Below are 12605 nucleotides of genomic sequence, written 5' to 3'. Positions count from 1 at the left end.
TGGATACACTTCTGGATCACTCCTGACAGATCCTGATGATAGAATAACATCAGCCAAGGGATGAAATAAAATACTAGGATGAATAAAATACAAGGGATGAAATAAAGAGGAGCCTTTTCCTCCTTTCCTTCTAACACTGATAATCTATTTGTGATACCATAGATGTACATGAGATTTTGTAATAAAAACCTACCAGCAAAATGTTACACTTTTCTCACCTTGTAAGTCCTGGATTCTGAGATGCTGATTTAGCAGTGGCTCTATGATATCAGACCCCTTCAACCACAGAGGTTCATGTTGCAATTTTAAGGACTGGCTTTTTCCTCTGGAAATTTTGAGAATGGCAGCAGAGGAATCAAAAGTTGAGGGGTCAGGAGAGGTGGTAAGACAAAGTAACTAATTTTGATTACTCTGCATCAGCAGTTTATTCATAATTTTAAAAAATGTGACATAAATATATATTAAGTTTGATATTATTGGGATAAATTACTTCTGTAATTTTAAAACTAACAACAGAAACAAAAACACATCTTTGCCAACAAAATCATGCTGACTTGAATCTCCTCTGTTTGTGTAGTGGATAGTACCAATCCTGAATGGTCCTTTGCATGTTTTTATAATTATTACCAATCAAAATAATATCCTTTAGAGCAGATGTTGAGAATGATGTGGTACTTTGGGTATGCTGACCTTGGCTTTCTGTTTGCTTCCAAGAGAAAGGAGACTTTACCCTTGGAGAGAGAGTAAGATTCTGAATGCTGCTTCTGGCGTATATACATTCTGGCTTTTGGAATATACACTTTTGGCTTTTAGGTTTGGTAGTAGAATCTTAGAATTTACTAAAAAATCTCCCAGAAAATACTACAATAACAGCCAGTGTATGACAAACCTGCTGGTTCCAAGGTAGCAGAGTTCTCTTTCTTCACTGTCACCCATATTTCTGAAGAGCTGGTCTCTTTCCTTGCAGAATGCTCCCACTGCTCCATATCATCCAGGCACCATCACCAATTACACCCTGCTCAATGTGTTGGCAAAGCCAGGAAGAAACAAAGGCTATTACATCCGGGATGTTCTGCAGGTCAGAAATTATTGAGTGCCTCCAGATGTTGAATATCTTTATTGTAGTTTTTGTAATTTCTATGGTTGTTATCCTCTGCAACAAAGAGAGTTATTTATGAAATTGTGTTGCCACTGGAGAGTGGCTCAAATGAGAGCTACTGAGATTTACTGTATGTAAATCCCACATTTGTACAAGTGAAGGAGCTTAACATAGGGTGAAATACACTTACTAATGGACTTCAAAGGTTGTTAAATCATACACTCTAAATGACCTGGGCTTTAACAAAGGTTGTGTGATTCTGAGATTTATGAAACTGCTGTATAAATGTTCCTTTTTTTATTAGACAGGAGCAGTGCATCAGGAATTTTACAAAGACAGTGACTTGAAAATAGGGGCAGTAATTAATGTTTGGGGAAGGCAAATATTACTCTGTGATTGTGATGAATTCACTAAAGAACATTACAGGAAAAAGTATGGAATTGGTAAGTAGTGATCATTATCCTTTCCTTATGAGCATTTCTATACTTCCAAATATAGCAGAGCTGTCTTCAAATTTTATTACTGACAAAACATGTTCATTAAAACCTTTAGCAATAACAATCTGTTGTAGGCTGTTAGCAGCAAAGCAGTAATTTTGCAGGTAATCCAGAAGGGCTTTCTTATACATTGTTCCCTTGAAAACTAGCATATAATGTATGTCTTCTGCTCCTAATGCCTCTATTTGAAAACTACAGTGACATAACAGTCATATGGATAGACTGGCATTTCTTCTTCTCTCCTTCCCCCTCCCCTTCCAATAGCTGTTTGCAGTCAGAAAATAATGAAGAGCATGTAGTAAGTGGGTAAGTAGAATTAGCTCAATTATTCCCCCTTAAATTTCATTTTATATGGGTGTTAGAATCCTCACATAATAAGATTTTCAGACATGACAGTTTTAGTCTGTCACATCATTGGTTTTTACAATGCAGTTTTGTGTATTCTGGACCATTAGAGTGTGTATCTTGTGAAATTTCAGTACTAAATTCTGGAAACATTTAGCAACTATGTCCATTATGGAAAAGCATTTTGGAAATGAATAACAATAGGGGCTTTCATTTATCTGTCTTTGAGTGTCTCCAGTCAGACTTGCTAATGGTTCCATCATGGACATCTTCCTGCAAAAATGACTTAGTTATTTTCTGGCAATTTATTCATTCAATAAACATAGCTGAGCATTCAGAGATGGTTGGAAGAATGCTGCTGTGGCCTTTCCCTGCCACTGTGAAATAAAACACCTGAACAGACTATTTCTGTTACCTTGTGGTCAGATAGATGTGTGTGTATCAGATCTTTGATGCATTGGGGGAATTAAATGGTGTAGCATTGCCATTCTAATACTAGATTCATTATTTGGCAAAATATTTCTCATTAGGACTTTTTCAATAATACCCTGGCATGTCTGTACCAAAGTAATCCTGATCTTGCCAGTGTGTAAGGAAGCCACATTCAATAACCATGATATTACCTGTAATAATAGCAAATTTTACTCTAGAGATGCAAAATAGGGGGTTCTGCTCTGGGAATTTTTTCAGCCAAGACCACTGCTGCTTTTTGGCAGCAATATCCTCTGTCTGAGCAAATTATCCCAAACAGAGAGTGGGGATTTCTTACTCAGGGCAGGCAATAAATGAAATGCAGCTGACCATCCTGGATCAAACAACCAAGTGACACACAAATGCAAAGGCCCTTCCCCTCCCTAATGCTGGCTCAGTAATTACTGCTTATGTCTCTGGATGTTGAAAGTTAGGTGGTTTGCAAGTTAGGGGAATGCAGAAGTTGCTGATGTGCAGAATTCTAGAGAACTGTAGGTGGTCTAGTCTGTTCCTGTTCTGCAGTAAAGGAGATTTCTTTGCCTCCTGAGGTATCTTGTCCTAACCTCATAGTTTAAAATGCTGCTTAAAAACTACTCTGGAGCTGGTTTGTGTAAACTGAGAGAGTAAATTTTTCTCTTATCTCTGTTGGACATGGGGAGCAACTGCTCAGTACTCTCTTTTAATAACCTTGTACATATCTGTACAAGATTCCAATTCAAAACCTTACTCCCCTGCCCCCCTCCCAGGCCATTTGCTGCTAAGGGAAAACATTTTAGTCTTTCTTTATAGTCCATTCTTTTCTATCTGTGATAATTTTTCTCAATGCTCTCTCCAGTTTCTCTGCCTTGTTGACACAAAACACACAATGATGTGCTCTAGCTGAGACCTTTGGGAAACAGGGAAGTGCTTTACACATACCTTTAAGGATATATGATGGCAGAGACTCTGGCTGACATGGAAAACCATCCATCTTGATGCAACCTGTCTTGTTCACAGACAATACTTTCTTAGAGCTAAGGGATTCACACCCTTGGCTGTAAAATTCTTTTCCTGCTTTCCCCACAAGGATTGAAAAAAATGTAGGTATGACTTTTTAACTGGAAGGGACCAGGAGTAGAATCAGGGTAGGTTTTGGCTTAAAAGCAGGATTTTAGAGAGAACTAGAGAATGTTCACCTTTTAGTGATTTACACATTTTGTGTGTGTCTGTGGATGTACAAGGTACTCTCAGTGGGCTCAGTCCCACAAAGTGCTCAGAATTCCACTCCCATCCAATTAAAACTGGAACTGACTTAATTGCAGTTCCAGTCCAGGGAGACCATTTACTTGAGCAAGAGTAAGCAAGTGGATAAATTAGTTCTTACATCAAGGCACACTACTCAGCACCTCATGGCACCAATCCAGGTGTTTTTGTTATTGTGTTTTTATATTACTCCCCTTCAATTTATACTCTTCTGCCAAAGCCATTAGAGAAGCTGACATTTATTTTTGAGTCTGCAGTTTCAGCACAAGCTGCTTGCCCACAGAATTTGCCTTTTAGGAGAATGAAGAGTAGTTTAGATTTCTCTTGAAGAAAGTGATGTATTTCTAATGTGGGGTTTCCCTACTTTAATATGTTTGTGAGAAGCAGAGTTTCTCCAATGATGAATGTAGCTAATGCTCTTCAGTAGGAAGCTGATGACGTTACTGTCACCTAGAAATACTATGAATGCAAGAAAAAGTGCATTAATGTGTGAATTATCTGTCCAGACTTGCTAGTGCAGCCTCAGAGGAGGAGAAAAAGACTCGGTAGCCACGTGGGTGTTGTGGTCACCCTGCTGAAATGGAAAACAGGCTGATGTACAGTGGGGAAAGCTGGTCCTTGTCCTTCTCACTTCATACAATATCTTAGCACAGAGTAGAAAGTATTCTTTCTTAAATAACACATTACTCAAGATGGAACAAAACCAGGAAAATCTGGTTTCCTACAGCTTTTTCCTCCCTGTCCCAGCACCTCCCAAGCCTTGCTGCTGAGGCTTTTCAGAGCACCCTGCGATCCCTCTCCTGTGCCGGCTCTCCACCCCTCCCACCCCCTCATTTCTCAGGCTCCGGCCCTGACCCGCTGCCGGGGCAGGGCTCTGTGCTGCTGGCCAGCAGCTGCTCCTGGAGATCGGGAGAGCAGCTGGCTCCCTGCTTTTCCCTGCTTTCCCTCCGCGGGGCACCGCAGTCTGCTGCCAATTTTCACTGGGCTCGGCAGAGGTCAGTGTCTCCGGTGTTTAACCTCTGCACTACACGTGGTGGAGACTGAGCAGCAGCTTCTAAATGTACTTGTGCATGTACAGATTCCTTTTTTTGCCCAGGTAACTGTAATAATCATTAAGAAGTAAGACTGTAAATGGAGGTTTTCTTTGAATCAGGTTGGACACTGTGATGTTTCAGCTGCATGGACAGTTCTGTGAGCACTAGGTTTTCTTTATTCCTGCATGTAAAAGGTGGACATGGTTGGTTTTTTTTTGGTAGACATGGGGGTTTTTGCCTTCTTATTTTACTTCTTACCTCAGTTGTGAATCAGACTATCACTAGAAAGTCCCAGCTGTTTGTCATACATCTCTGATGTATAGAGAACACTATGCTCACTGCCATCTCCCCAGGTTATCACCACGTCTTTTTTTCTCTTTCCTGTTTCTGGCTTTATTGCTCAGAGGTGCCTGTCCTCTTCCTCTGAAGTTGAATTTCTTTCCTGCTTCTGTACCCTGATATTCAGTGTAGTTATCATTCTAATCCAAAGTATGTAACACTTGGCTCTTCCTTGAAATATGGTCTTATCTAACACATGAGGGTTTTCCTGCAGTTCTTCAATGAGGGCAGAAGGTAATCTCACACTCTATACCAAAATCTCAGAATATATATTGAAATTGAAAGCTGACAAGTTCATTCAAGCTGGTTTAATGCTGCCTCTCTGGCAACAAAATCTTAGTTTTTCTTACTAAGAAGGCTTTTCTGTCTTCAAATTGTTTATATGCTAAAGATGTGGCTGGAGCTGTTTTGTTTCTTGCTGTTCCCAGTGCTTGTTCCAATCTCACTCAGGTTTTGAAGTTGTGAGAAATCTACAAGTATGTGGCCCATGTTTGATAAACAAGGTGAAATAACCCCCAAGTTACTGCAGTAACAAGGGATGAAAATATGCATGGCAAAAGTACCTGTGCTATTCTTTCTGGAAGTAAAATTTGTAATCCCAGACTTTCACTTTACTCTTTACCCACTGTAAATTTACACTGAAAATGTTACAGCCTGGAAGAAGTGAGAATTGATTCCTTTTCCAGACTGGACAGAGGTAATTTTCTTAAACACAAGAGATCACCCTGAGAAGAGTGCATTTTATATCTAAGTGCCACCTGTCTGTCTGATTCTGCTCTAATGCTGTGTGGCAGAGCAAAGATGAAATGAGTTTTGAGCTAGTGTAGTTGGCTCTTCACAAGTTCCAGAAATTAGTTTTTGATTAGTTTTGTAACCTGTATTTCTCCATGGCAATTTCTTTCTGAATTTCCTCAGTCACAGGAGAGAATATGAATATGTAGTCCTTTAAAATCCTGGAAAATATAGGTGACACAAGGCTGGATGTTTGTATTTTTCTCTTTAGTGAACCTAGACAGGTGAGGGTTGTCTCTTGGGAAACAAGTGACAGGACAATATGAAAAAGCCTCAGAGGAGGTTTATATTGGATATTAGGAACCATTTCTTGACTGAAAGGGTTGTCAAGCTAGTGCAGACTGTCCAGAAAAGTAGTGGAGTGGAGTCATCATCTCTGGAAATGTTCAAAAGATGTGTAGATGTGGCACTTAGGGACATGGTTTAGTGGTAGACCTGACAGTGCTGGGTGATCTCAGAGGTCTTTTCTAAAATTAGTAATTCTATGATTCTGTGAATGACACAAGTTCATTGAGATGAGAACCAAAGGGCTGTAAGGGCTGAACTTCCCTTTGGATTTCACTTACTCCAAGCTTCACTTGAGAGGCATTCAACACATCCTCCAGGGACAAAACATTATTCCTCTTAATTTTCAATTTCCTTCTAGTTTATAAATCTAATTTTCACCCACATGTGCTCAAGTTTACAAAAGGGGAAATGCTTCAGCAACTCTTAATGAATGCCTTATGCATGGGTGTGAATATGCAGACTGTGACCAGCGTGTAAACACAGGAGCTCTTGTCCTCTGCAGCCAGGATCCCGTGCAGGTGCCCTGGTACCCCGAGGAGAGTACCTGGTACGTGCTTCTGGCAGGACCTGTGACACCTGAGCAAAGAGGCGAGGCTTGTGGCAGCCAAAATCCGCCGTTCCATAATCCCTAATTAAAAACGAGCGCTCGGGCTAATGAGCAGCGTCAGCCCCGCGCCGCCTCCAACGCGCCGCCACCGGGTGGCGCTGTGGGAGCGCGGAGCCGCCGCTCCCGGCGCGGGAATCGGGAATGCAGCGGGAGAGACAGCGGGAATCTAGCGGGAATCTAGCCGGGAATTCAGTGGGAATCCAGCCGGGAATTAGGTGGGAATTCAGTGGGGATCTAGCCGGGAATCCAGCGGGAGCCCAGCCGGGAATTTAGTGGGAATCCAGCGGGAATTCAGTGGGAATCTAGGCGGGAATCCAGCGGGGAAGCCAGCGGGAATTCAGTGGGAATCCAGCGGGAATCCAGCCGGGAATTTAGTAGGAATTCAGTGGGAATCTAGCCGGGAAATCAGTGGGAATCCAGCTGGGAATTTAGTGGGAATCCAGCGGGAATCTCGCCGGGAATTAATTGTGTATCCAGCGGAGAATCCAGCAGGAATCTCGCCGGCGGATCCTGTGTGTTACCTGCGGTGCTCAGCACCTGCAGGCATTGGGGTTTACCGTCCTGCTCCGTCTATGCCGATCTACAGGCTCCCTGTTTATGCTATCAGGAATTGCCTGTGTCAAGCACACGCTGTGCAGCTGTGAAAATGTGGTGTTTTGGTCACTAACAGTGCTTAGACAATAGGAGATCTCATACAGTTTAATGGGAATCTCATGAGGTTTAATGAGAACAAGTTCAAGGTGCTGCACTTGGGCTGGGGCAATCCCCAGTATCAATCCAGGCTGTGGGATGGGCAGATCCAGAGTATCCAGGCAGAGAAGGACTTGGGGTGCTGGTGGATGAGGGGCTGGACGTGCCCTGGCCCTGTGCCCTCTCAGCCCAGAGGTCAGGGCTGTGCTGGGCTGTATCCAAAGCACTGTGGGCAGCAGGGGAGGGGAGGATGCTGCCTCTCTGCTCTGCTCACCCTTCTGAGACCCCACCTGCAGTGCTGCATCCAGCCCTGGGGTCCCAGCACATGGACCTGTTGGGGAGTCTAGAGGAGGCACCAAGCTGATCAGAGGGAAGGAGCACCTCTCCTATAGGCAATTGCTTGGAGAACTGGGCAGTTCAGAAGGCTTTGAGGTGACCTAAATGTGGCCTTTCAGTACCTGAAGAGAACAGACAAGAAAAATGGAGACTATACAAGGGCCTGGAGTGATGGGACAAGAGGGAATGGCTTCACACTGAAAGAGGGTGTGCTGAGATTAGATATTAAATGGAAGTTCTGTGCTGTGAGGGTGAGGCACTGGAACAGACTGTCCTGAGAAATCTCAGGTGCCCCATCCAGAGCAGATCCAGAGAAGGGCAACAGAGCTGGGGAAGGGTCTGGAGCACAAGTCCTGTGAGGAGTGACTGAGGGAGCTGGGGGTGTGACCTTATCACTCCCTACAACTCCCTGAAAGAAGGATGGAGCCAGGTGGGGTTTGGGCTCTTCTCCTCTCAGCAGGAGAGGACATAGTCTAAAGCTGCTCCAGGGGAGGTTTAGGTTGGACATTAGGGAGATATTCTTCACAGAAAGGGGGATTACACATGGGAATAGGCTGCCCAGGGAGGCAGTGGAGTCACCACCAGGATTTTAAGGAAAGATAGAACATGGCAATCAGTGCCATGGTCTGATTGACAAGGTGGTGTTTGGTCATAGGTTGGACTTGATGATCTCAGATGATCTGATTGATTCTGTGATTTCCTGGAGTTGTTCAAGGCCGGGCTGGATGGAGCTCTGAGCAACCTGGTCTGGTGGAAGGTGTCCCTGCCCATGAAAGGGGGCTTGGAATGAGATTATTTTTAAGGTGCCTTCCAGCCCAAACCGTTCTGTGATCCTATGAGTCTGTGATTTTGGTGCATGTTTGTACACACATACTCTTTCATGGTGAAAATTACTTTGAAGATCTCTGAATGGTCTTTCTTTGGGCTTGGCCTTTTTGCTTCTGAGTCCCAGAAAGGGCACATGAAGTTTTTATGGAGAAGAATGTTGGTGTGGTTTTGCAAAACCCTTTTTGACTGATTCAGGTGAAAATATCAGCTTTTTGAGTCAGACCATATTCTTCTGAGAGGTAAAGGCTAAAGGAGAACTCATTGTTTTCAGGCTAAAGAAAACTCTGACATCTGAATGCTTGCTTTATTTTTCAACTCACACTGCTGTTAGGCAAGTCAGATTTTAGGAGTGTTGTTCTTTGATCTCCTGATATAGCCAAGTCTAAAACATTTTAATCACAAACCAGTTCAGTGTTCAAAGTGCCAGCAGTTTTGTCACCCTCCTCTATTTGCACTGAAACCCATGCTACAAGTTTATGTTATCCATCTCTCTTCAGTTCTGGGTAGAAAAGCTAAGTTTTAAAGGAAAAAAACCCTTTATTTCATGGGGTCCATGAAATACACTGTTCTCTTATCTCTTATATTCCTCTGACCTGAGGCAGATCCTGTGCTGAGCAGACTTCCCAAGGTCCTGTCCAACCTGAGTTATTCTGTGTTCCTGTGGCTCTTGTCTTCTTTTGCCTCAGATCTGCCCATTTGCTTTCTCCCATATGCAAGTTCCTTATTTTCCTCTCCCCTTTCCATTTTCCATGAACCTCATTTAAGCAGCAGACTGAGCTCCTCTCTGAAGTTTTGTGTGAGCACACTGGAAGCTGTCCTGCAGCAGAAGGGCAGTGCAGGGGTGCAGCAAGGGGCCCAATGGGACAAGAATTTCACCAAGAGAGGAGTAATGACAATCAAGGAAGCAGCACTTTTGGGAGGTGCCTCTGTGGGAACTGAGTGCAGGTCCCTGGCCAGATGTGCCTCTGCTGGGTCAGGACAGCTCCTGCTGTCCTGTGTCAGGACCACTGATCACTGCAGGACAAGACTTGAGTCTGGGGAAAATGAGGAAAAACAAAGCTTCCCAAGACTCTGGATAATAGTGAGTTGTGGGCTAAAGTTATTGGTTTTAGTGTACCAAAGATTTTTAATATATATTTGCTTTAAGTAATTAATAAAATTTTATTTATTTATGTATTTATTTTCCTCTAGCCAAAAGCACAGGGCAGGAAACTCATAGGACAGTTATTTATTTAATCATGTTGTCTCAAAGGATGAAACTGAAAAGTTAATTTAGAATTTTTAATTTACTATTTTATCCCATTTTGAAACTGTATTTGTCTTTCCTTTTACCCGTGTATCTTAATGATATTTTTCAAACATTTTGAGATTATAGATGAAATCCTGAAACCCTTGAAGAAATAATTTTGCTGTTGGCTCTGTGGAGTCTTTTTCTACCCTGTAACAGTAGGAGGGGTCCTGGTTTGATTTTGATCTGTGGGCTGTTACAGAAGTAGGCTAATAACTGTTCATATTGGAAGTTTAAATGCTTGGTAAAATGCCTTCATCACACCAGTAACAAATAAGTCTTGCTCTCTTTGCTGCAGTGGATTTCACCCCAATTGAGTATAAGACTCCACCACCTCCAAAACCAGAAAAAATTATTCCTCCTTATAATGGATTTGGTACTGAAGAAGATTCTTTGAACTCCTGTAAGAGTGTGGTCATCCAGACTCCCCATAAGGATTACAGGCAATTCCTGGTGAAAGACAGGTATTTTGTGTGAAAGACTATTTCAGTTTTTTAAATTATGTATTTTTGTGAAGGAGATAAATGTTATGTGGGGATGTAATTTTTTTTCAGCAAAGTATGCAGCTCATCAGACTTTAAGGGACAGGTGCATGAGGCCTGGAAAATGGTACTCCAATTTTCTGTGAACTCTGTAAAATTTCTCTTTAGAGAAGGCAAAGATTATGACCCTTCCATCCTCTACCTCCTTCCCTCTGCTGTGTTCAGTGGGAGTTTGACAGAAATCTTAGTCCAGGCATTAGTCAGGAATTTTGGATGATCCAGCAGACCAACACAGATTTGTTTTTGTTTGACTTTCTGATAGTTACTTATTTTTTTTTATCTGCTGAATTTCATGCAGTTTACTGTAGCACTACTAAAGCTTTAACACTTTACTTTCCATTATGAAATGATTTATTAGGCAGCAGTTGTGGAAGCCAAAGCAAAAAAGCAAAGTCTCCCGTTGCAGATTCACCTGGAGAATCTTTGTAAAAGAGGAAAGCAGTTAAAAAAGGCTTGGGAATGTATTGATAGAGTGTATACAAACACTGCAAGTTATTTAAAACACTAGCTATATATTAATAAATATCTAGCTAGTAAGGTCATCTGGTGGACCTGAATTTGTGGGAGATAATCCTTGTATGAATTGCTGTTCAGAATTTGCTTTGAAAATATACATAGCTAAATGTGTTCTTCCTTTAAAAATTTTCTGGAAAGTAACTTTGGGCTTGATTTGCAACTCAACTTGAATGAAAATTAATTCCAGACCTGTGGCAGAGAAGTAATTTTCCCGTGAAAGTTATTCCTTTCTGTCTGACCAACTCTATCTGGTTCTGTTAATTTAAGCTGAAAATGGGTTTTGACAAAGTAGTGAATCTTATGCCATTTTCCTTCTTGGTGCAGTAATAACACAATTAATGTATGTTACAAAACTTAGGAGAAGGCATTTCTTAGGGGTGAAAACTTTCCTCACACTCTGTTTTTGATTCCTTACCTGCTCCTTTGCTTGTTTAGGTATGGCATGGACAGCTTCATTCTGCGCTACGCGGCCAAACTCATCACGGACATCGCCGTGGACAAGGACCGTAAATTCATCATTTCCTACTTCCTGAGTGATGACACCATTTCTGTTTTTGAATATGCAGAGAGAAACTCAGGTAAGAGGTGGCAATGTCTCTAACCAGCCTCAGTTCCCCTGCTCATTTGGTTGGACTTTGCAGTAAGCATCGTGGCCAGACTCAGCAGGAGCAGGAGCAGGAGCAGGGATATGGATTTTTAAATGCAGTGGGAATTACATCAGCAGGCCTGCTGTATTATTATTATTATTATCTACTAGCTGGATGTCATAGTAATTCATGATCTTTTTCACTCAGGATTACATTGTTCATTGCATGACAGTACTTCACAATATCCTTTGGGAACTGCAAGTGTAATGCCTTAGAACTTTTATTACATTTTAATTTGAAAATCTGACCTTTAAACATTTGCTTTTGTTGTGGATAACATACAGGAATAGTATTGTAACTGATGATAAATAGAGACAGGAAATACAAGATATCAAGAATAAAAGACTAAATCCTTTGTTTTGCAAAACTGTGTTATGAAACCTACATAGCATCCATTGTATAGAAGCAGCTCATGAAAGCCAAACAGCTGGGACACTTCCTAACACATTTTACCATTAATCATAGAGTGCTGAGCATTTAAAGAGGGAAGATTGCCCTGTGCTAGAGTCTGGATGTGTGTTTGTGTACAATACTGAATTGTATTCCAAGAGCCAAACTGACAGTACTGAAGTGACAAATAAATGCTTTGTTACTTCTTGGTTCCTTGGCCACATTTATCCTATTGCTGGAGCATGCTCACCAAATGTTGTTGTGTTTAAATTCTTTTGGCCTCTATTGTCTGTTTTAGGCTGCCTCCAGCTGAGGATATGAAGGGTTTTGTTATTTTCAAGCATCTTTTTATTTCCCTGAACTGTCTTGTGGCTGGATGGAAGGAGACAGCAGTGGGAAGGATGTCAGGAAGTCATTCTGTAGTTCAGAGAGATGGGGGAGCTTTGGCTGAGCATGACCCTGGTGGAGAGATGAGTGTATTTCTGTGAAGTCCACTAAACATCTTCAGCAACAGTTTCAGAGCAGTTAACCTCCAGAAGTGCCTTTTCAATCCAGAGAACCTCTGATGGCATCTCTGCTTGTATCCAGCTATATTATGAGTGCATAAATAGGGACCTCAACCCCAGCTAAAATATGAGCAATTCTCTGAGATTT

At 42.0% G+C, this 12605-nt stretch overlaps 1 protein-coding gene across 1 annotated transcript in view; it reads left to right on the top strand.

The window, feature by feature from the left end:
- Positions 1–12605, top strand: part of EFHC2 (EF-hand domain containing 2) — a 57465-nt gene that overhangs the window by 24309 nt on the left and 20551 nt on the right. The window contains exons 6-9 of the mRNA XM_058018758.1: positions 968–1078; positions 1404–1542; positions 10155–10320; positions 11350–11492. Of these exons, the coding sequence (XP_057874741.1) occupies positions 968–1078; positions 1404–1542; positions 10155–10320; positions 11350–11492 (559 nt within the window). The remainder of the gene's footprint in view (positions 1–967; positions 1079–1403; positions 1543–10154; positions 10321–11349; positions 11493–12605) is intronic.

The sequence above is a fragment of the Melospiza georgiana genome, chromosome 2, assembly GCF_028018845.1.
Source record: "Melospiza georgiana isolate bMelGeo1 chromosome 2, bMelGeo1.pri, whole genome shotgun sequence".
Taxonomy (NCBI): Eukaryota; Metazoa; Chordata; class Aves; order Passeriformes; family Passerellidae; genus Melospiza; species Melospiza georgiana.
Note: the sequence above shows the minus strand (reverse complement) of the source record. Positions and strands in the feature narration are given on the sequence as shown.